Raw genomic sequence first — 26,550 nt, forward strand, 5'->3', positions numbered from 1 at the left:
TTTATTTTTTAGTGAGCGAACATTTAAAAATGCTAGCTTGATGGCATCACTTTTTGTCTCTAGAGCAATCTTAGTTTGATGCCTAATAAGCCTCGGATTAGATGTGTGAACTGTACGATTTGAAAGGGCCTTAGACTTTCTATCACATATTAAAACAGAAATAGGGAAAGCTACAGGCACACTGGGTTCCCGCTTGTTTTGTAAACATTCCTGATTGTTGCTGTTACCGTAGCGGGGACCCGACACATATCACTGAGAGCTGTTATCAGTTGTTTTTGGTTCACTCACAGCAGATGCAGGAGGGTTTGAGCCCTGGCGTTGTGGCAGCGGCCGGAGAGCTCTCACAGGAGGAGGAGGGTGAGCTGGGCCCACAGGTTTTGGTGGTTGTGGCGCCTGCCGTTTTTTAGTTGATAACTGGGGACTTGCAGCAAAAGAGTGGGAGAGTCTGGTTCCAGCATATACCAGTTCCTCCATTTTCTGTGAGAAGCTTAGAAGTGGAGATGCTGGAGAGAGGGATAATGTGTCTGGTGAATGGAGCTCTGGCTCTGGAGTTTCCGGTGGCTGGAATATGTTGTTGTCCTGGCTTCCCTGACTGTTTAACAGAAAGTCATCCTTCGGTGTTGAGTCTTGGAGCTGTTGTAGTACGTCACAGTCTGTCTGTGATAAGCTCTGTGAGCAGGGCTCAGCCAGGAAAGTGTCCATAAGCAGTGCTTGTTGTGGCTGCGTGGCGTTGTCAGTGTCCTTGTTGGTTGTGTTGGCCACATGATGACTCTGAAGCTGATAAGATGTCCTGTCGTCACTTTGTCCAAGTGTGTGTGTGCCATTCATGTTGGGTGGACTCACACATTCTACTGAAGGATGCCGGAGTGAAAAATAGATATTGTCCTTAAGCACTCTGGCACCAAGTTTGTTTGGGTGAAGGCCGTCCAGTTTGAACAGTTGTCTATGGCCCCAGAAAAGATTGAAGTTGTCAATGAAGTTGATTCCTTTTAGACTGCAGGTTCTTTGTAGCCAGGTATTCAGTCCAAGCAACCGTGAAAACATGTTAGTTCCCCTTGCTGGGAGTGGTCCACTGATGAACGACTGAATTTCAAGTCTTCGAAGTGTTTCAATGAGTTCACCAAAATCCTTCTTTAGGAGTTCTGACTGCTCTTTCCGAATATCGTTCTTTCCCACATGGATGATGATTCGATTTGCAGTCTTGTGCTTCATTAGAATGTTCTGAAGTTCCTTGTTCACATCAGAGACGGTTGCTTGAGGACAGCAGCATGTAGTTGTAGTTCTGCTACTGAGTCCCCCACTATCAGAGTCCTGGGCTCGGCTGCGCTCTGAGCTGAGTGCCGCTGTCTGCTCGACCTTGCGCGCCTGTTTATAGCAATGTTAGGAGTTGGCTGACATGATACATGTTCAGTCACATTTGGGGATTCCTCACCCACATTCATTAATGCATCAAATCTGTTTTCGAGCTGTATAGGGGGTGGTAAAACAACAGTTTTTGCAAGCCTTGTCGTAGCCATATCTGGGGTAGAGGCTGATACCGCAGCAATACGAGATACTCTTGACAGTCTGATGTCTCGAGTGCCTTTGGGTCTCGCTCCCTGTTTTTGCCATCGATTTGTGTGTCGATCAGTTTTGGCTTGTTCCTCTACATTTCTAAACTGTCGATATTGACTAGATTCACAGGACTCACCGGCTGTATGCTGAGGGGGTCCGTGATGATGATCTTCTGTGTGTTCCGCCTGTTTTGGAAGTCCAGTAAGTAACTTTGTTTCTAAAACCACAATCCTTTGTAAAAGTCTGTGGCAGTTTGTGCAGCAAGTAGATTCCAGAAGAGGCATTTTTCTTGTCTGTTGAAAGTAGGCAGCTGTGTTTTCCCGTCTCCGGAATGTAAACTGCTGGCAGTGGGAGGCAAAAAGTCTCCTTTTTTCGTGATGTTTGTATCAAAAATGTGTTGTCTGAGCACTGTGCTGATCTGCTGAAGTTAAATATTAGGAAAATCTGAGAAAAGTTCAAAAGCAGGGAGCAAAGCGCGGAGCAGTAAGCAAAAGCGTCCGAACAGTAGCAAAGCCGGAAGCATCCGGCTATTACTTTATCTAATTATTTTTTAGTTTAAATTATAATAGTATTATCACACTTTATTAATTATTTTATTTTAAAAATAAACTTAATGAAGCACAATAATACTATTATTAGTATTATTAATTACTAAGTTACTAAGTTATACTGTATTTAATGGATCACACCATGTGCAGTGTAAGCACCAAACCAAATCTCCAGATGCCCTCATGAGAACCAGACTAAAAAACTTATGTGCAGCCCTGTATGTGTGTATATGGGCCATTGTACAGAACTAGTGCAAAACATCTTAAAAAAAAATAAATAAATAAATAAAAATTCTGTTTCCAAAAAATGTGTATGTATGCAAATTGAATAATATCCAAGGTACACATTTCTAGTAATTGTGTAGTTAATTCTCATATTGTATTTTCAGAAAGTTTTGGAATATTTGTTCTCTTCCCAAATGTGTCACTACCAAAACAGACTAATAATAATTTAATTTGATGGGTTATATTGACCTATTAAGATTTTGCTATTTTATTTTATTTATTTTTTTTAACAATGTTTCAAATGTAATTTATGAGATTTGTTGTATTTTGAATCCTTCATTCATTCAGAATTTACAAATAAAATGTAAAAAATATATATGTTTTAAATGGCAAAAGATACTTTTAAAAACAACAATGAAAAAAAAATACAAAAAATATTTCAATATCATTTTCATAAATTAAAATTGGTTAGGGTCAGGACAGCCACCTCCCAATTGAAAGTACTCAATAAATTATAATTTTACATATATTAAGCTTACTGATATTTTAAATATTATTGTGGGTTTTAAAAGATAATAGAATGATCTTAATATACATCTAAGATTTGAATACTTAAATGCTTTTTAAATGTGTTTTTTTGATTGCGGGACAGTAGTTTTCACCAGTTCTGCAGAACAGAACATGCCCATATATATATATATATAAATGATTTGGTTCATGCTTTATTTAAAATCTCTATTTGAAAAATGAATGAGAAAAACACTTCAGAAACAAAAGCAGTCACTGTTGCACTCTATAATTTTGGGCATACCTGCTGGTAGTTGCCATAACTACACGTATTAATGAGGGCCATTCAAAAGTACCCATGAATTCTGAGTGTGTTATGTATTTGTGTTATTTGCAAGCAGCATATATCACTAACATCTCATTACAAGGACTGTAAGTAGATGTTTTACTATTTCTCAGTTTTGTTTGGCAGCCAATTTTTTTTACAGCATTTATGGCTTAGATTATTGACTCGAATGGCTAGAACTGAGAACCTGCGAAATCAAGCAAATTCGGCAGATGGCAAGTTGCATACTTCCAGGGAGTCCTACAGCATTGATCATCTGGCATTAAGATGAATGGGAATGTTAACGGATGGATTTCTACAGGTATTATAGACCTTCTTGCTCCCCTCCAGGTCTGGGGCACATGGGGCGGCAGCTTCCTTCACTGGCTCGCATTCCAGCCGCTCCATTGTGCATGTAAACCGCCTGAGGAGCGATGCACTTAGCACTTAACAGCAACGGTGATGAGGCACCATTACCTTCAGGTGTACCTCATCACACACTGCCCGCCCCGTTCATCTCTCATACCTGCTCCGGTCAGGAACCTGGCCGCAGGGCAGCGAATGAAATGGACAGCGCCGCTCTGATTCGAGGAGAAGAACGTCACAGGACCATTATAAAAATGCGAAGTCCTCACAGTAACTGTGTGTACAATGCGAAATGAAGGCTTACCTCAAAACTATGACACCACACCGCCAGGAGGATTTCTTAGCAAACATTTAGATTTTAGGACTCTTCCTAGCTTTCTGAGGTCTGACAGTGCTCCTCGGGGAATCACTGAGCTCTTCTGCAGTCGTGCAGATTCAGTGATTTCCCTCGTGGCCGTCTCTTCTCCTGCACTAACTCAGTGGGACTGCTCTTCCTCTCCACTGAAAATGCAGCACTGAGACCAAGATGAGAGGCATAGAGTGCTGCCTATCTAAAACCGCACACAGGCTACGGGACTGATAAGCCCTCTGCAAGATACGATGAGGAGTGGGGCGTTGAGAGAATTAAGACCACTTGAGTGAGGGTGAAATGGAGAGTACTGCAGCGAGTCCAGAAGCGTAACAGATGAATGATACATACAGGAGTGCATGAAGCAGAAACACAGAATGTTGTTATCTTCCTCTGATAATCAAAATGTCATATTATTCTGGATTATATAGCGTCCTCTTGAGCTGAGAGGCATAGCATTGATTTAGGACTCACAGTAGCACCGTAATTCCTGTCTGTTTTATTACTTTTTTATATTTGAGTAACATGTATGCTAGAGGTGAGTAGAAGAGAATGATATTACGACTGCTAAATACGTTTCAGGATGTTTGCGATCAATTAAAATGAGATGAAAGCATCTATAACATTGGTAGAAATATGTGACCCTGGACCACAAAACCAGTCTTAAGTGGATATATTTGTATCAATAGCCAAAATTACATTGTATGGGTCAAAATGATTGATTTCTCTTTTTTATTAAGCAAAGATTATGCTCCATCGATATATTTAGCAAATTTAGTATGGTAAATATATCAAAACTTAATTTTTGATTAGTAATATACATTGCTAAGACATTTGGACAACTTTAAAGGTGAATTTCTCAATATTTAGATTTTTTAACCCTCTGGGGACTGAGGGTGTTTTTGGGCCCTGAAGAAGTTTTGACATGCCCTGACATTTGTGCTTTTTTCAGTATCTTAAAAACATATGAATGGCCCAAATCTGATTATATTGTAATCAGCACAATTTGGGCTACAATAATATGTAAGCAACATGAATGTACATGTTTGTGTTTTTGAGAAAACAACGTTTATGCGTGCTTAGTGAAAAACAAAATTTTTGAAGTCACTGAAATAAAGTCATGAAACACATACAGAATATTTGTTCACAAGACTTTGAGAACAGGATGTGTTAGGCTAGAGTTTTTTCTATCAAATGATGTGAAAATCATCTTGTTCACTTGTTTACACAAAACAGTATATTGATTTAAATTTTTGAAGACACTTTTTGTTTAGACTGGCTGTATTCGAGAAGGCGTGAATGATCATGAATAATGCTGTGATTCACACCTGAGAAGACAAAGACCTGCATAATGAGCCGCATAATTAGTTACTCAGTCAGATGACTGAGAGGAACAAAGGAATGAATTAAGGAGGAATATAAGGACAAAATATGTTTGTAGCTTATTTTGAATAGATTTATTTATCAAGAAAAATAACTTGAGATTCACTTGTGAACTTCTTTAACATCTGAAGATGGTACAGTGCTCTCAGGAAAACAGTTTGAGGAGACTCAAGGAAATGTCAGCAGGATTCATGTGTTGAGCAGGTTTACAATCACTAAAAACAACAAAACAAAACATATTTGAGCATGTTAATTTCAGCAGCATCATACTATTTATTTATATATATATATATTACGATTTTGTAGTCATAGACCCACGCATTTTGTACAAACGTAAAAAGGACATTTTATATCTGAGAAACTAATAAAAATTGTTTATCGTGTAAAACATCCATTCGAGAACACAGTATTATTACTTATTGTCAAAACATACACTAAGTGTAAACCCTCATATTACATCCTACTGTTGTAAGATACATTAATAACTAAATAAATAATTATGATCTTATAGACAAACATAAGCATGCTTTGTGTGTATTATAGAATACAAAGAAACTAGGCTATATTATAACTGTTAATCTTAAATGTGAACACTATAACCTTTATATTGCATCATTCTTTATTGAACAGACTATTAAAAACATACTGGCATCGTGAGTCATTTAGATGCAGTGAAATGAAACGTACTTTATAATGTTTCACTTGCTGTAGTCAGGAATTATAGTTGGCAAAAAGTCTTAACTGGTAAAATGTTTGCACATTCTGTCACAGTAATAACTAACAAGTAGGCTAATAAGAGAAAAAAAAACTTACTCATGTCTTCTGAAGTACGTTTTATTCCTGACAGAGTCTTCTTCCAGAAATGACTAACTTGAACGAAGTTTCTCCTTTGTTTACCGTGATGTGGGCGTCTACTTTTGGCGCGGCGCCCTCACGTGGACGATTTGAATACGAATAGCGAACAGCTCCTGGGCGTGATCTAATTATAAAATAATGAAGCAGACCGGAGAGACTGGACATCGTGTTGGTTTCATATTGATTATTTTATCACAGGATATTTGTTTTCGGTAAAACTTACTTCGTTTAAAAGTATACATATCAAGCTTTGTCTAGACATATTGCTCATGTCTCTGTGTTGTATATTGGCTGAGTTATAGTATATTTTACTGACGCGTTTCTGAATGAAGATCACGGAGATCAACGCGGCAGACAGCACACCCTTTTTGTTTTCTTTATTTTGCAAAATCACAATGTTTTTTTGATTTTGTGAGTATATACAAATAAAAGTAGACCCTTTACAGATTCGATTGATGTACTGCTTTTATCTGTGCAATCAGAAATGACAAAGTAATTAAAGTTCCTTTTGGGAAACTGCCTCAAAACGCCCCAGGGCGTTTTTCGTCCCCAGGGGGTTAATGCACCCTCAGAATTGTTTCATCTTGGCCAAATATCCTTATAAGCCATTCATCAATGGGAAGCTTATTTATTCAGCTTTCTCAGATGATTCAAAAAATTGACTCTTATGACTGGTTATGTGGTCCAGGGTCACATATGGCTTTGAAAAAGTCCCCACTTTTGTCATGTCAAAGCGTAAGTTGGATCATTGGGGAACACTTGACTGATTTCAATTTCAAATATAAATATGAATATCAATGAGATGAGAAAAAGTAATTTTCTAACGCACAATCCTATTTCAAGGTCTTATTTTCCTGCAAATTATTCACATTTCATAATTCGGCTAGAATATCTGTATACAGCGAAACCATTTTTGTAGAGCATTTGTAATATTATTCCCTGCATATGGCGACAAAGCTTTACTATTAATATGGCACAGCTTACCCCAAAGCATTTGACATGCTTTACCCCTCAGACACCATTTGGGATATTCTTATATATAATTACAAAGCTAAAAACAAAACTGGGTCCCACTTTACATTAGATGGCTTTAACTACTATGTACTTACATTTAAATTAATAATTTGGTGCAATGCACTTTTTGTGTACATACATGTTTTTACATTGTACTTATATTTTTTAAAAATACCTATATGTAATTACATCTGTAATTAATTTCTGTAATTACATTTATAGTTTAACTCTTGACCCACACCTTAACCCACCCTTAAACCTACCCATACCACCAAACCTGTCCCTAACCTTACCCATATCCCACCTTAATAGAAGCAAATGTGTTATGCAATACAATATGACCACAATAAGTACAGTGTACAAATTTTCTGATGTAAGTACATAATAGTTAAGGCCACCTAATATAAACTGTAACCCAAAACTGAATTAATGTAAAGTAACTCACAAGATTTTATACACTGACAATTGACCAACATGTGAATACATATATCTTAAAGTGATAGTTCACCTAAAAATGAATATTATGTCATTAATTACTCACCCTCATGTGGTTCCAAAACCGCAAGACCTTAGTTTATCTTCGGAAACACAAATTAAGATATTTTTGATGAAATCTGAGAGCATTCTGACCCTGCATAGACAGCAAAGCAACTCACACATTCAAGGCTCAGAAAGGTAGTAAAGACATGTGAAGGCTATGAGAATACATTTTGATGTGGGAAGAAAACAAATAACAACATTATTTAACTATTTCTTCTCTTCTGTGTCTTTGACACGCATTCACGAGAGTACTACTCATGCGTGTGATGCTTCTGATGCAAAAGCCAGACACATAAGAGAAGAAATTGTTGAATGAAGTAGTTATTTTTTGTGTTTACTCTCTTTCTAGTTCTTCAATGTCTATGGAGTCAGAAAACTCTCAGATTTCATCAAAAATATCTTAAATTGTAGTCTTACAGGTTTGGAATAGAGATGCACCGATTGACCGGCTAGTGATCGGAATCGGCCGATTTTTCACATAATCGGCCTGGATCGGTGACCGGCCGGTCAATTTCTCTTCTTGCCGATTCCTAGCCGATCCTTTTATTGCCAGCGGCGCATGCAATGACGTCACAGTCATGCGCGTGCACTCACGGTCGTGTGTAACCATGTCGTTGGTGTGAGTGAAGATGACACAAAGATCGCAATTTGTACCATTTATAAGGGCAAAATACAACGTGAGGGAACAACAATATAAATGTTCGTAACAACAAACCTATTAAGACACTTCCATCATCAAAACCATCACTCAGCTGAATATGCCCAGTTTGAAAAGGGGAAAGTGGCTAAAGTTAGAGCTCCGAGTCAGCCAAAGTGTCGAAGGAGAGTGCTTGTTTAGCTTGGCTGGACATGTGGTAGATCGCGCCCCCCGCTCTGCATATTTTGCATGTCTCTCTTAGATTCAGAAGATCAGCTTGTTAGAAGTAAACTCCGCAAATGAACTGTGTTCCGATTGACATGGTCCCTGCATAGTGTTCATTGCTCCCTACTCCCTGAGCAGGGGAAATCTGTTGACGTTTACTACACTTTCATTCATTCACATATTTGCGCTGCGTCACCGCAGACAGCGTCTTCAAACACTAAGTGATGTTTTATTAACGAGTTTCGGGAGGAGCTCGCGCAGATAATTAACACGGCCAATACATCATTAGTAATCAGTCTCCCTATCTAATCAACACAGGGAAAATCCCTATAAATAACACAACAATCCTACCTTCCTCATCTCTTGTCTCGTCAAACCCATCCTCCACCCCGTCTCCTCACCTTCAGCCCATAGGGGGAGCGCTTATAGGGTTCGGGCCAGTGCTGAGCTCGGACCCCTCCCCCTGGGCGGGGGAGAGCCCCGGGCTCGGGAATTACCACCGAGCTCGAGGCCCTCTCCCGGACAGCACGCCAAACACGCACAACCTTTCGCTCAGTTTATTATCAGTAAGAGGGAACTCGTGAATAGTTCTCAGCGAGCTTATATGTTCCATTTGAAGGTAATTAAAGCGTGCGCGACCTGAATTTAAATTGTATTTATTTACAGATGCATTTATGTCACACTTCTCTAGTAAATGTCATCTGTGTGTGAAGACGCTGTATGTGAATGAATGTTATGAAGTGTAGTAATGCTGGATTAACTGGTGACAAGACAGAAATGCTTCTCTTTATCAAGAAAAAACTGCCATTAATGCTCAAGTAATAGCATTTAGTACCAGCATTGTTATTTCTACCTGAAGACACAGTGCACTTTTTGTTAATAAAGTTATCGTTGTGAGACGATCCTGTAATTAATGTTTAAAAAAATTCCATTTAAATTAATTGAAGAAAAGTTTATTTTTGTAAGTAAGCCTGCTTTGTTGCTTATATTTTTATAAATGTATATTATTTTTTTCTAATGTTTTCAAGGCTCAGAGCTGTAATGTTTATTCATTTATTTTATTATTCTTTCATCATAAAATAAAAAAATTACATTGAGGAAAAGATTTTTGTTAGTATAACTATACTAGTTACAGGAACTAATTTTATACCTTTTTCGAAGGCACAAATCACTTTATTTTGTTGTTAAAGTTATTTTGCTGTAAGAAGTTCCTGTACTGTTTAATAATTTATTTTATTATAAAATAAATTTAAAGAAAATATTTCTGTATATGCTTTCATTACAGTTCTTAAAAAAAAAAAAAATTGGAATCGGCAAAAATCGGTATCGGCAGATCACACGTACTGAAAAATCGGAATCGGCCAAGAAAATTGCAATCGGTGCATCTCTAGTTTGGAACGTTATGAGAGTGAGTAATTAATGACAGAATCTTCGGTGAACTATATATATGATGAGCTTTGTCTAAAAATACTGCATTATCAGTTTTTTTATATTACAGAGGCGACCCCACTCTCTTCATTCTGTGCCAGGCATCATATAATATATAATATACAGGGGGCTCTATAATAAATATACTTGAAGTTATGCCTGGCACAGTTCTCTGAATATCAAATACTTCTACATTGTATTTTTCAACATCACAGGATATCCGTAACTCAAATTTATTTTCCATTTCCAACATTTTCATCTATGTAGCACACTTTATGAATAGTTATTTTACATTTATGAGGTTCTCTTCAATTCCATTTCCTTGACTATATTTTAACTCAGAATAAGATAGAATACTTGGGATTTGATTCCAAACGTGAAGATTCTTAATATCATTCAATTTCCAAATACTTTATCTCTGTAATCTTGTGCAAATATCCCAGGCTGAGCCATTAGAAGTCCTGCGGTGGCACCCAGCTATGAGCAGCCTCACGCTGATGACCGAAACGGTCAGAAGTCAGTAAACACCGAGAGCCTCACCTGTGGCCGTGGATGCCCCGAGACCAGACAGGTCAGCTCCAAAGTCTCCCCCTCACGGATGGTGTACACCCTCTCCGTGTAGCGCTCCTCCTCAATGTTGCATGCGTGACCGGAGTGGATGATCCGAACGTTTGGAGGAGCTGCATTAGGGAAGAAATGAAAAAGTGATATAGTTCAGTTTGCCGGATCATTTGAGGTCACATCATCAAGCAGCCACACTGCAGAAAGCTGTCGTGGAGGGAAATAAAATCCCTGCCACATGAGACTGATGCTTTCAGCCAAATCAAATTCAAGGTGAGGCACTGCAATCATTCACGTTGCTCCAGCGGATGTAATTTGCACTACACCAGTTGCTCTGTATGTAGAAGAATCTTGGACCTACATTTCCAAGCAATTTCGCAGACAAAAATACCCTCATCTAAGCATTACCTTATAGTACATCTCGAAGATGCGTAGGCGACTGATGAGGCAAAGTGCCTGTATTATTGATTTCCCCTCTAAGCTGGAGAACGGAGCTCCGGTGCACTGCAGTGTGCTTGCTTGACGATGTTTCCTCCACTGATCTCCACTTACAAAGCACTTCAAGGCTGCATCTGCAACTCACAAATTCTTATTCATGCACTTTAGGGTTTTATTGTTTGCAGCTGCTCTATGGTTGCAAAAGACTCGTTACAGTCATATAGAAGAAGCACCATAGAATGCACAAAATAATAACTGTAAGGCACTTCAATTTCTAAAACACATTATTAAATGAGTGAGCACCAATGTGAGGGAGAAAAAAAAAAGAAACGTAGCAAAGCAAGTAACTTAATTACAATTTTCACTAGCATGAACGTCTGAACGGAAGTAGGCGTGATGTTCGTTCAGTTTGTCATGTGAGTCAGTCTCAATCACAACAAGGAGAGAAATCTTGTAAAATGACTCATGATAAAAAACAATAAAAATGACACGAGTAGGTTACTCAAACTCTTCATTTATTAAGCAGATTATTGTTGTTTCATAGCATGATATAGATTTGAAGACAAGCACATTTTAATAAAGGATAATAAGATGTGTTTTAGTCATGAATAACTCAATGATATTTAAATCAGTTGATTTAATGATTTAATGACTCACACAAAACAAACAAAAAGATGCTTGCTTTTCATCATCTACTGTAATAATTTAGCTAATAGTAGTGTGTATTTGGTTACAAGCTTGACAAAATGCCACACTTTCATTTTCAACTCATTAGGAAATACTGCAAAAAATGCTTTTCTTACTTAGATTTTTTGTCTTGTTTCCAGACGAGTAAAAATTATTTTCTTGTTTTCAGAATAAGTCAAAATTAAGTGAGTTTGTGCTTAGAAAAAGCAAAATAATCTGCCAATGGGGTAAGCAAAAAATATTACTTCAAACAGAAAACAAGATTATTTTTCTTACCCCATTGGCAGATTATTGTTTATTTCAAGCAGAAATGCACTTAATTTTGAGTATTTTTTTTTCTGAAAACAAGACAATAATTTTTATTAGTCTAAAAAAACCTTCTTGATTTAAAGGAGCACTCCACTTTTTTTGGAAATAGGCTCATTCTCCAACTCCCCCCGAGTTAATAAGTTGAGTTTTACCGTTTTGAAATCTCTTCTGTAGTTATATCGTGTACTAAAACTCCGCCTGCTTCAGCCATATTACGGCAGCAAACTTCCATGACTATTACGCCGGAATGGAAGTGTAGTTCCTAATCTTATCGGCCTAGAAAATCGCAGCTTTACATTTTCCGCCGGTCTTAGTACACGATATAACTACAGAAGAGTCAAGTTTTAAATAGGACAAATATCGAAACTCGTTGGTCATTTTTGAACGCGATGCTATTGGTCTAATAGGATTCAATGATCTATGCTAAGCTATGCTAAAACTAATATCGCCAGAACAGGAGAACGGCTGAATGGATTTCAAAACGGTAAAACTCAACTTATTAACTCGGGGGAAGTTGGAGAATGAGCCTATTTCCCCAAAAAGTGGAGTGTTCCTTTTAGAATTTGTAGATATTTTGGCTGGAAACAAGACAAAAAAATCTAAGTAAGAAAAGCATTTTTTGCAGTGAAAGTCTGATTTATTCTAAGGAATCTGTTTGTTTGGACTGTTCATGTAAATAAAAACAGATTCAATCATTCATACACACACCATTTCAGTTCTTTATAGTTAATATTTAGCTCATCACTATGTTTTCAACTTTAGTTTTGTAAACCGTGGGTAGTTTTTAGTTGCATTTATGTAAATGTACACTACCATTCAAAAGTGACACTAAAGAAACTTATAATAGCCATTCAAATAAATGCCACTCATAAGAATCCTAAAATTGATAATAATAAATGTTTCTTTAGCACCAAGGAAGAATAATGTGACACTGAAAACTACTGAAGTAATGAAAATCGAACTTTGCTATCACATGAATAAATTATATTTAAAACATATTTAAAGAGAAAACAGTTACACACATATAAAATTGCAATAATATTTCTGTATTACTGATTTTTGTAACTGTATTTTTGGTCCAATAAGCGATGCCTTGGAGAGCATACAGTACTTCTTTCAAAAACATTAATAAATCTCACCAAACCCAAATTTTTGAACCGCAGTTTGTTTTGAAGTAAAGTAATGTCATGTTAAATATTCATTCTCTGACTCATTGCTTTTGTGCAAGACTAGGGCTATCAATTAAAGTTCACACGAAAATTCAAATTCTGTCATTAATTGCTCACCCTCATGTCATTTCAAATCTGTAAAACCTTTGTTCATCTTCAAACACAATTAAGATAATTTTGATGAAATCCAAAAGCTTTCCGACCCTGCTTAGACAGCAATGCAACTACTATGTTCAAAACCCAGAAAGGACATTGTTAAAATAGTCCATGTGATTAGTCAGTGGTTCAACCATAATGTTATGAAGCTATGAGAATACTTTTTGTGTGTAAAGAAAACAAAAACAATGACTTTATTCAACAATTTCTTATCTTCAGTGTCAGTCTTCGGCACGCATTCATGAGAGTACCACAATGCATTTGTGTCATGCTGCTAATGCAGGAGTCAGCGTTCTGATGAAAAATGTCCATCTCTCTTAGTTCATCATCTGTATATTGTGGTTCAAATAAGTAATGACTTGCAAAAAAAAAAATTGCAAGTCATCCTTTCTGTCAAAATCTTCAGTAATCTTCACAAAGACAGTTTTATTTACAGCGTGCATCTTCATCTGCTTGTAAACAAGATACAGTCTACTCAGGTTCTACATCAGAACGATGGCTCCTGCGTTAATAGCACCAAACACATGTACTCTTGTGAATGTGTGGTGAAGACTGACACAGAAAACACATTTCTGAATAACGTTATTCTTGTTTTCTTTGAGCACAAAAATATTTATTGTATAGGGATGCAACAATATCAAATATGAAGTCCACAGTACGATATTTATTGCGATATTTAAAAAAAAGACAAAAGAAAATGTTGTACATTTTAAAGTTAAATTATTCTATTTAATGCACTTTGAAAGTTCAAAATTAAGAGGTCCAACCATGTTCTGAACTGAGAAACTGAGAAAAAAAAAGTCACTGAATTGACTTTTACTTGAACTTTAAAGGGGACTCAACGTTGGGTTAAAACAACCCAGCATATTTTAGAGTGAACCGTCTTTTTATTTGTGATATACTTTCTCAGTCTATATTACATTCACACTGGTGTTTTAGGAAGCCAATCAAATTAGATTATAATAAAAAATAATAAAAACAATGACAGTAAAAGCCATATATTGTAAAACAATTGCACTGTGAAAATTAATATTGAAATATTTCATAGCTATATTTTTTCTTCTTTAAACTACAGTAGGGAAATTATAGTAGAGATATAGCAGAGAAAAACTTCTTTCCTAATTTCTGAACTTGAAAGAGATATTTCAAATTTGGACTGCAGTAATGTTACCCATTTAAACTGCTGTCAGCAATTCATACTGCACTTTTAAGCTTTTATTTTGATGTAAACGGCAGTAGAGCTTTTATTTTGACGGAAAACTCCAGCTTCAGTGAAAACAGGCTTACAAAAACGTGTCCCACTACAAATCTTGTAAAATGCTGTAATCATCTGCAGCAAAAATAAAGCCTAACTGGTGGCCATTGTGTTCCCAAACGCGCGCTAAACTCATAGCACATGCAATAAACGAGATCACTGCATTCACTGTGAACTGAGCCATTCTGAGGCACGAACAAGTTGATCACCTGAGTGAATCACCTGAATGAATTACATAATATTTGGTCCCTGGAATAGAATGGAATTTTAAATTAAATTTAAAATAAGTTAAAAACCAGCCGGAACTTGATTGGGCTACTTTTGCACAAAAAGCTGTGCTTGAACACAACAAACAGACCACAGCCAACTCCAAATTAACATCTGCGTTCTGAGCCTGCGTGAGAAGATTCAGCTGTCTATATCAGCAGCTTTTAATAGTATATATTCGCCATTCAAAAAGAGAAACTGAAAAGATATACGAGACAAACAGAGATATTTGAAATGTAAACAAAGCAGCGTTTGCATACCATTTTGAATATCGGTTATGTTGATAACTTTATTTTAATCTGCTCACGTTGTTATGATAATATTCACATATTGAAATGCTTGGGTACGATCACATAACATTAGAACAGTCTTCTGTCGGTGCCTCCTTCATTTACTTTCTCGTTTTCATCACTTTCACTTTAATTCTCCAGCACTGACTTGTTCGCGAAACTGGTCATCCAATCATAGTTCTCTTTCCCTGACGCCGATTCAACATGTTGAATAGGGCAAACTCCTGCCGACTTGAGCCCGACGAGGGGCAATATGTGGAACACACCAAACAGACTAACCTGACGGACGCTGCAAGATGAAAGTCCCGGCCTTTAGGAAAATGACTTTAAACATATTTTAAAAACTACACTTTTTTCCCCTGAAAACCTATGGTTTCATATCGTCATGTCATGTAATGCGTTACTACTTTTCTGGGCCTTGAACGTGTCAGTTGCATTTCTGTCTATACAGTGTTAGAAAGCTCTTGGATTTCATAAAAAATATCTCAATTTGTGTTACGAAGATGAACGAAAGTTTTATGGGGTTGGAACAACATGAGGGAGAGTAATTAATAGGGATACACCGAAACTGAAAAAATACTTGGCCAAAGCTGAAGCCGAACAAAATTACACACTGGGCCAAAGGCCGATTACTGAACGTGTTTTTTTTGTGTGTTTTTCCTCCATGTATTTTGCCCATTTTTTTCACAATTGCATAAATTAAATAGCCAATATTTGCTTTTTACAGTTTTGTCTTGCTTTCAAAGAAAAAAATCAATTACAAAACAATTGAAAAATATTTATTTAATCTTATTTTTAACATTCTAGTAGACATTATAGTCTACCAACAAAGCACAATTTAACTTAACATTTAGTAAAATAAAGTTAGTAAAATAATTTGGCCATTTTTAAGACCCCCTTTTTTAATGTACAAATAAATGCAGCCTTGCTGAGCAAAGGAGAATTTTATGTTATAATACATGTATTAATGGAGCTGTTGTAATGATTGCCATCATTATTTTTGTTACTTTTTTTTTTTTTTTACAGAACAGTAAATTTACAATACTAACATTTATGAATGTTGACTTTTATTTTGGCAGAAACCTGCAAGAAGACCTCAGTACTACTTTTTGCTCGTACTTTGGACTTTGAACCCTGGCTAACAAGCTTGTGCAGCGCTGTCAGAATAAATACAATTTGTGCGTGTATTAGACAATTCTGTAGTTTATTTACTAACGATTTAAGGCCATTTCACGTTTTCAGTCATTATACAGTAAACAGCAACAACCACCCCTTTCTCTTCTCATGGAAGACATGCGATGCGATACTAAACAGTCTCGTGCTGTCGGTTTTTAAATGCTTCCACACTGCCGACATGTTTGCTGCATTAGTGCGCACCTCTATTTGTTACAAAATATTTTTGTCTAAAAAATATTCGCTTTACCTCATTTTTCGGTATAATTTATTCTGCCTTTTCGCTTATTCAATCGAACAACGAAAGAGCTTTTTTTTTTTTTTTTGCTATTTTCAGCTGAATAATTTCAGTTGCCGAACATTCGGCGCATCCCTAGTAATTAATGACAGAATTTAAATTTTTGGGTGAACTAACCCTCAACGTGGTTAGCTATTTACTGTTAGTAGCTTGTACAGTAGCCAACTATTTCAAAATAGCAGCTTGACAGTAGTTTAACTACTTCAAACAGTGAGAAAGGTATAGCATGGATTGAAACCGTTTCAAAGTAGTTCCCCAACACCGGTGAACACACAGAAGTAATAGGCACTGACACCACCTGGAATGAAGACATCTCAAAGATCTAATAGTGCACACCGGGCAACTGCAGAGGGTTTAGGCAATGACAGGAAACACTGCCGAAATGCATTATGTTGTAAGGTCTCCTTCTGGATGCTGAAACAAAACACACACACACACACACACACATACACAGAGAAAAGTATTCTCTTCCTGTGTGCCAGCTGCCTGCTCTGCACCCTGGCCTAGTTTCACACCATCTATTTTTAGAAAATCAGTGTCTTTCTCACAAGCCACCATATGACTGTGCTAATGTCCTTCCATATGACGTCAAGAATTCATGAAGCAGACATCACTGAGCAGGCCTCAAAGGGGCATGCGGAAGGTGGTCTCTGGATTATTATTGATTAAAGAAGCGGCTTTGAGTGCTTTCTGACGTCTGCGTTACGACATCTGGACGCTCCCTGCAGACGGGAGACCACTCGTACATGCAGAGGAGGATTATCTTTCTATATGAGTTATGCGATAGCGACATGAGGGAATTATATGAATGACATGAGCATTACAAACAGATATCCATCTCAGGCATCTCAACATGCCGGTGCATATCATTAATTGCTAATCGTTCACACAAGTGTCAACATTAATGTACTTATACGTTCTAAAGTGTTTAGTAGACTCAAAAGGCTTGGAATATACATACAGTAGTACACTGCTTTGTGCTATTTTGAGCTAAATGAAAAAAGTCAGCATTTTCTATGGTTGTGATGGTTTGGAAGATTTCAAACCAAAATGGCTGCTGTTCTTCCTGTTTTCAAGGTTACTGTACGTCCTCAGATCATTAGCATTCAAGAGTCAACAAAATGGCAACGATTTTATAAATAGAAGCAACATTAAATAAATATTTTTTACTGTCTATTTTGTGACAGAGTGGATATGTTATGCTTTATAAATCCTGCCAAGCATGAAAAAGCGTCAAATTATGAATGTTAGATGAGAACACAACTTGCCAACTTGGCTCCTCCGAAGACCCAAATTATGTCACTTTCTCTTACTTACTACATTTAACATGACAAAAACATGACACTATTGCGGAATAGTAAATAAGTGGTGTGGAAAAGGAAGTCAAAACTCACAGACGCAGATAAAATTATTAAATTCACCATAAAAATTGTAATGAACTGTTATTGCTATTTAATTAGCTGTTTAATTCAAATTAAAGTTTGATGTATTAGTATAATTGATCTAGTATGAATGGAATACTAGAGAGTATTTTATCATTTAACATTCTATTTATTTATTTTTGCAATTTAAGTATACAATGATTAAATTATTTACTTGAAATAATTGAATTAATATTTTTTACTTAAAAAATAAACAAAATATTTTTCTTTAACAATAATTATAAAATAAAATTAACAGGAAAAATATGTAAAAAAATAAAATAAATATAATTTACACAATTAATTGTTTGTAATAATTTAATTAATATTTTTAATGTAAAAAATAAAAACAAAAAAAATATTTTTTAATATAAAATTCTTAAGAATTACCAAGAATTATAAATAAATAAAAACACAAATTAAAATAAAATAAAATAAATACAAAAAACTGAATTTACATTTTAAGTATTCAATTAATTTAATTCATTATTATAAATAATTGAATTGATATTTTAATGTAAAAAAAAAAAAACAAGTCTTAAGAATTAATAGGAATTATAAATGAAAATAAAATAAATATAATGTAATTTACAGTTTAAGTATACAATTGCTTGAAATACTTGAATTAATATTTTAATGTACAAAATCTAAACAAAAACCTTATTTGATTTTTTAAAAATATAATAAGTCTTTAACAAGAATTATAAAATAAGAATTCAAATTAAATAAATAAATTAATTAATATTTACATTTTTAAGTATACAATTGATTTAATTAATTATTAGAAATAATAGAAGTGATATTTTAATGGAAAAAGTAGCTCTCTAATATATGTCTTAAGAATGAGCAGGAATTAAATATTTTATATTAAAAAATATATTTTTTTTTAATATTTTTAAAATATAATAAGTCTTAAGAATGAACAAGAAATATAAATGATAAAATAAGAATAAAAAACTGAATTTACATTTTAGGTAATAATTAGGTAATTAATTTAATTTAATTATTAGAAATAACTGAATTAATATTTTAATGTACAAAAAAATATATATATATATAATAATTAGATTATATATTATATATCTTAAGAAATAACAGGAATTATAAATGAAAATGAAATAAATATGATGTAACTTACAATTTAAATATATACAGTTAACTGAATTAATTACTTAAAAAATTTAATTATTATTTTAATGTAAGAAAATGAAAAAAAAAAGTCTTAAGAATTAACAAGAACAATAAATTATAAAATATGAATTAAAATAAATGAAAACAAAATATAATATAGCTGACAATTTAAGCATGGACATAAATGTGACAAAAATTAAACATTATCAAGATAAGTCTTAAGAATGAACAAGAATTGTAAATTTAAAAATAAGAATTAAAATAAAATGAAACAAAAAATAATTTACAATTAAAGTATACAATTACCTGAATTAATTATTTTTTTAAATAATGTAATGAATATTTGTAATATAAATACATTATATTATATAAACAAAATATTTTGATATATTAAGTAAAATATAAAATAATATAAAAAATAATAAAATAAAATAAAAAATGTAAAAAAAAAATAAAATCTTTTAGAATATTTTTGTGAAGTACACTTCATCAAATGACTCAAACGGAACTCCTTTCACAAACTTTTTAGCCTGAGCCTCAAGACATCAGGTTTAGTCATTAATCAATTAGCGCTTGTTAATTCTGTCCAGTGGGTTTCCACAGCTGGAACTGTGGAATACCACACACTAGATCATGTTTCCATAGCGGCCATTTTCGAAACAACAAATCAACACTCCAATCTCATGTCATCACATTACATGTCAAGTATATCACCGGCTAGAGAATGTGAGTACATATCCTACGAAATAAATAAGGCTGTGCTCTCGGTTTAATTTCCTGGAAGGCTATTAGTATCTCAGAAAGCGGTTCCTGCCCAGATCAATCAAACCGGCGGCTATGTGATTGCCTCATCCACTCTAGAGGGTGATTCAAGTTTGGGTCTGTATCACAGTCAACCCTGCGTGGGAAATTGAAGCGCTTTTGGATGTCCTTCCAATCAAACAAGCTTTGATTTCAATGGTAATATCTGCCTAAATTCGTAAAAAATGCTTGAATGGCTGCAGTCCCTTAGAGAGGAAAAAGATTTTTCACTGCCTGATATACAAGAAACGCTTCAGTTTGACTGATTAAATCTGGTAAATTCATGTTAATTTCTGCTTCATCTAGAAAACAAGTGAACAAGTCACTCACATAAAGACTGGGTAGCAAACAATAAACTGAACCTGTAGAGTTTAGTCTGCAAGAACATAAAGACCCCCATGTCATACAAGATATTCATGCCTTTCTTTCTTCAGTTAAAAAGAAATTAAGGTTTCTGAGGAAAACATTCCAGGATTTTTCTTGACTTCAAGTGGACTTCATATAGTGGAGATCAGTGGGTTGAAGGTCCAAATTGGAAGTTCAATGCAGCTTCAAAGGGCTCTACATGATCACAGCCGAATAATAAGGGTCTAGTCTAGCGAAACATTAAAATTCATGTACTTCTTAACCAAAAAAATGTGTTGGAAAAGTCATGTGTGACGTAGGGCGGAAGTATCGATTCAGAGTTTACAAAGCAAACCTACAAAGTTAAACGCCCTTTACAAAAAAAAAATTAAAGTTGAAGTTGGAGGAGAAAGAATTTTTTGCCCTACGCTACCTTTTTGCACGTGAACTTGATTACACAATTTCTGAAGTAGGGCTGCAGAATATGGCTGAAATTTTATATCCCAATATATTTCTTAATTTCGGTAGATGCAAAGTCTCAGAAAAACAGGCAAGAATGCCCACAACAGATGTCTGTACATACAAACTTCTGAAAAATAAAAATGGAGTCTATGAAACCTCACAAAAAATGAATGTTCACATTTTCTTGTTGGCTCGAAGGCTAAATATAAATAAATGTGAAATCACTGTCAAGTAAAGCTAAGACTCTCAGACTCACCTTATTAATATTAATATATTTGATTTCAAATGAAAACATAGGCTGATTATTCTTATCGATTGAAATAAAAGTGCTTCAGCCAGGATAAGAATATGAAAAGTGTTCAGACTAGGGCTCTAAGCTTACTTTTCTTTTTAGGAGCATTCATGCTTCTAATTTAGGAGCACAGTCAAAAAATTAAGGAGCACATTCTGATCAATAATCCAAAAATTCTGCTTAAAAATTCGCTTTCCCATTTAGAGTTGTCAAAAAGTACCGACGTCCATTTCCCGCTCACATTTGAGTGCTGCTGCACATTTGTCGCTCCGATCGTGCTTAAGTGAGAGCGTTCGGTGAGGAGCGTGTAGCACTGATCATTGTAGCCAATTACAGTCATATCTGCTGAGGATGTGAACACTATGGCCAATCAGCAATGTTTAAAAATCGGCTCAACAGCGCTCAAATGTGAGAAGGAAATGGACGTTTTTAATATTTCAGTACTGAAAGTACCGAATATTACAAGGTGATATCTGAAATGCATGTTCGTTCATAAACGTCATTTTTAAAAAAAAAACATACCTTTGAAAAAAAACATTATTGGTGTGCATCTTGAGACAAAAAACTGATATATTCTGATATATTCATTTAGTGCAAGTTTCATTTAGTTGAAACAGCTCAGACTTATATTTTAGTCTGGGACTAGACTTAAGCCTTGCCTGTGAAACCGGGGGTTAAACTCTTTTGTTGACGAAACAGAGCAAAATCAGGCAATAGTATTATAGACAATGTACGTCACTTTAAATTAAAACGGCGGCACATATACTAAAATTGGATCGATAAATTAATTTTTTCATTGAATTGTTGTATTAAATCAGTATCATATTAGCAAACTCCCTTAATAATCAACACAAACTATCACTCTCCTTAGTTCACAGCAATCTCACAAAGTTATATTCTAATCATTATAATCAACAAAGCTCTCTCCCTTGTCTCCATTTTGTTTGTTATAATGAGAAGATTCGTGCATTAGCTTGCACTCCTTTCCAAGATACATTCATATAAAACACCCGCACTGCCTTTTGATTTTGGTTTTGTTTATTCAATGAAGTCAACCACCACTAATCAATCAATGTATGGGAAGCACTGGTATTGTATATCAAAAGAAATGTGTTTTAAAATCATAAAAAATTATATTGTGATATATATATATATATATATATATATATATATATATATATATATATATATATATATATATATATATATGTATTGATATTTGTGGTTAAAGTGTATATAATTCAAATTTTCTTCGAAAATGACAGATCGTTTCACTAGATAAAACTCTTATTCTTTGGCTGGGATCATTTGGAGCCTTTTGAAGCTGCTATGAAGCTGCAGTTTGGACTTAAAACCCATTGATCCCCATTGAAGTTTACTATAGGGACAAAATCCTGGAATGATTTCCTCAAAAACCTTCATTTCTTTTTGACTGACGAAAGAAAGACATGGATATCTTGGATGACATGGGGGTGATTAAATTATCAGGAAATTGTTATTCTGAAAGTGAACTAATTCTTTAACATGGATAAACATGGACAGTTGCAGTGGACTGGGCATTATACATTGAATATTCATGATATATTTGCAGTTATTCTATGCTTTACTGTAATATGCTTTTTCTTTGGCCATTAAAGGACTAGTTTACCCAAAAAGGAAAATGCCATCATTTACTCACCCTCAAGGCGTTACAAACCTGTTTGAATTTCACCTTCTGTTGAACACAATAAAACATATTTTAAAGGTTGTGGGTAACCAAACAGCTGTCGGTCCAGCTTTTTCTCCATAAAATACCTAATTCTTACCCTAATTCTTCAAAATATCTTCTTTTATGTTCAACAGAAGAAAGAAACTCAAAGAAGTTTTGAACAACCTGAGGGTGAGTAAATGATGACAGAATTTAAATTTTGGGAGAATTATCCATTTAAGTTTCATAAAGACTGTTTTATTTCAAAAATAATCACTAATCTAAAATTTCTTTAGTTTATTTCTGAACAAAAACGGACAAGTTTGATTCATGTCTGAGAACCTGAAACTAATGTATGTTTCAATGAATCAATTACAAACCTGTAAAAACATGAAAAATTTAACAGCTTACTAAAAGTTTTACAATTTACTTCAACGATTGTTTGGTTGAAATGGAGAAAAAGGCAACTTCAGTGCAAACATAAATATTGAGAAATAAAAGGCAGTAAAAGGCAGTAAAATGTAAAGACTAGCCCTGCTGTGTAGTTTGATGAAAATTGCTACAGTAGGTACATTTGCTTTCCGATCACGTCACAAAATGAACATATTGTGTGGTATTACAGAACACATTTAAATTTAGAGTCATAGTTATGGGAATAAACACTGTAATGAACACTGATGGAAAGCCATTCTCAATTGCCGCTACCAACAATAATGGAAACAGACATAAAAGCATAAAGCTGTCTGAGACTTCTTTATTCCTGTGCAGTAGACACATTTGTTTATTATGGGTTTCAGAAGTCTGGCATTGGATTCTGGATGAAAAAGAACTGAAAACACTATATGGGAACAGAGGACATACTTTCATCTTTCAGGTAAAGTAACCATTCAGTCAAATAATTGCTTTTACATAAAGGTTTTTGAAGTATTGTATGCATTTTAAGTATTAGACAGATATATTATATTATATTATATTATATTCTAAGAGTTATCAGCATTATTTTTGTGGAAAAAATGTGCTGACCACTAGTGCTCATGACCAAAAATGTCTATTTAAATGTCAAAAATGTCTATGGGGTGCTGCAATACAGCATGACCCCACTGTTTGCAAACATAAATCCTTTTTAACCGCACAGATCCGTTTTGCTCAATCACTCTAATCAGACATGGACAGAGGAGGATAATAACCTATTGGGTGGAGTGAGCTTATCGCTTTGATACACATGCTATGACAACTGCTGCTGCCCGAGCCCCTCTGGTCTCCAGCCGTGTGGATTAACCCCCGGCCAACCTGGCAACCCACTTGTTCATTCAATCTACAGCATTCTACAGCCCATGGGGGAGGTGAGACGCATGGAAGAGGACAAATCCACAATGCATTTGTCTACCATTCTGTATATTGTGATAATCTGAGTTAAATTCATTATTTAATTGATTTCGACTGCACTTTTTCATTTTATTATCCTACCTACTAGGTTCTTTTTTCATAAAAGGAAGGTGGCATTAAAGATAATTAGTTGAGGTGGGAAAAACAGATTCACTGAGCTACCGCATTTTTTATGATTTTGAATTTTAATAGTAAATTTAATAGTTTAATAAGTAATAATTCACATTGAATTGTTTTGTTTCAGTTGATGTCTGAACAAACATTACTAAATGTTATTTGTACTGTGTCTACCATCCATTAATCACAGTAAGCTTAATGCTTTTTGTAGCCTCAGTTCAAGTGGCAGCATTAATGAACTGATCATCTCTTCTGCTTTACTACTATTTACAGCACAAAATAAACATGAATGAAACAGTACAGTTTATTGAATTGTATCCTGTCAAATATAATCGCTCAATCAGTGATTGAATCATGGAAAGACACTAATAAAACAGCTTGTAAAAAGGGAAAGTCATTCAATGTCCATGAACTTGATAGTTAGCTAGAAAAATGTAATGTAGAGTGAAGCATTTTGTTAAATATATGCACTATAGTACTTATTATATGTATTCATACAAAAGGTCGTTCTGCTTCTCGAATCTGATTGGCTGAGAGCCTATTCTGGCAGTGCAATATTCTAGTAGCATCAGCATCAACCGTTTTACCATTTGATCACTCAACTTGTTGGCAGATCTCCACTGGAGTCAGTGTCAATGACAGAAAGTCGAATCTACTATAATTTTACAATGTCATTACTGATATTGAGTCATGGAATGTAGTTTTAAAGGGTTAGTTCACCCTTTAAATGAAAATTCTGTCATTAATTACTCACTCTCATGTCGTTCCAAACACGTAAGACCTTCATGTATCTTTAAAACACAAAGTAAGATATTTTTGATGACCGTGGTAGTTCCTTTGCTGTCTATGGAAGGTCAGAAAGCTCTCAGATTTCATCAAAAATATCTTAATTTTAGGTGAAAAGGTGGTTGTTTAAACCTCAAATATGCAATTTATTTATTTAATATAACACCTATTGACAATCGTTTTAGACATTTTCTGAGATTTCAAAGCTTTAGGCCCACAGTGGCCGTTCAGCAATCTTGTACACGGCAAAAACAGCTTTATCTCGGGCCAGTTCTTTGGGAACTGGGCCGCAGGCTCTTATGTAGATGGTGTTACATGAGATATAATTCATTCTGGTTATATTAAATGGCCAATCTTTGGTTACTTATTTGTTCCAGAGCAAATCGATTTGCTTTAGGGCAACATTAAGTTTCATTTCTTTTTATTTTTATGTAATTAAATCCTGTACTAACTAAAGCGCTGCTTTTATACTTTTGACTAAACAGTTTGCTTGTGTTTATTTCCTATTATACAAACTTATTATACTTTTATAATGGCTGTTGTCATTATGACATTAGACATTATTATGCATTCATTAGCCTTATCCACTATATTTTTCAGTGCAGAAGTAAGCTGTTTTCTGGTTTTGTGTTAGACTTCTGGTTCATAAGCTGCCGTAGGGAAATAACAAGAAGAACAACGAAGTGCATTGTGTTCATAATTAAGATAACACATTACAATAATACGGTAAGACACACCGTTTGCGATATCAAGCAGTAAAACGAGCTGTTTTGTACAGCTAAAAACAGCTGGAAGCGGATGAGACTGGAAACTAGATACATCAGATTTACAAATGGCCATGCCTGCTCTTACAGGAAAAATAAGGTGAATAAGATGCAACCAAAAGAAGCAACCGACAAATGCATTGACTAGCACTGTCATGGGAAACACCTTAAACTGTTAAAAGGACAAAGACAAAGATATCGCTTTCCTCAGTGGATATTCAAACTGATTTTGTGATTATAAGATCGATCTGAAGAATGAATGCTGGTATCAGTTGCAGGTAATAGACTCGCTCAGGCAATCTCCCTCTCATAATACTCTACATAATACAATGAGCTTCAATGAGGCGTCTCAATATTCCTTCATTCCTTAGTTCTAAAGTGACATTTTCAAAATAACGGAGGGCTTATCTGTACTTATCTCAATTCTTAAAATTTGCAATTCAGACCGGCACCTAAGTATCTTGATAACACTGATTCGCCTTAACAATTAGTGCCCAGTTTCTGGGTGTGTTATGTGATGGTGCACTCATTTTGATGACGAGGTGCTGCACTGGATGGCAATCATCTGAACCCGGCGGGCTGAGGGCTGATGGAATTTCCTTCCCCCTTCAATTGCAGAGGAGCTCGATTGAATAAGCACTGCAAAACGAGTCATTACTTTTCATTAGTCTGGCACTAATTCTGTAAGGCCCATATACGCATTCACATCCAAATTGACAGCGCTATTTCAAATATCCGATTATTTCTAATGGTTAATATTAATCATGCTGGGAATATGGCTAATTGTGGAGGGTCTGGC

The 26,550-nt window shown here is 35.0% G+C and overlaps 1 protein-coding gene across 2 annotated transcripts in view; it reads right to left on the reverse strand.

The window, feature by feature from the left end:
- The window catches only part of mdga2a (MAM domain containing glycosylphosphatidylinositol anchor 2a), a 388,587-nt gene that overhangs the window by 313,124 nt on the left and 48,913 nt on the right, over positions 1-26,550 (reverse strand). For both annotated transcript variants that reach the window (XM_073827152.1, XM_073827153.1), the window contains exon 2: positions 10,497-10,636. In XM_073827152.1, coding sequence (XP_073683253.1) covers positions 10,497-10,636 — 140 coding nt within the window. The remainder of the gene's footprint in view (positions 1-10,496; positions 10,637-26,550) is intronic.

Source organism: Garra rufa, chromosome 21 (genome assembly GCF_049309525.1).
Source record: "Garra rufa chromosome 21, GarRuf1.0, whole genome shotgun sequence".
NCBI lineage: Eukaryota > Metazoa > Chordata > Actinopteri > Cypriniformes > Cyprinidae > Garra > Garra rufa.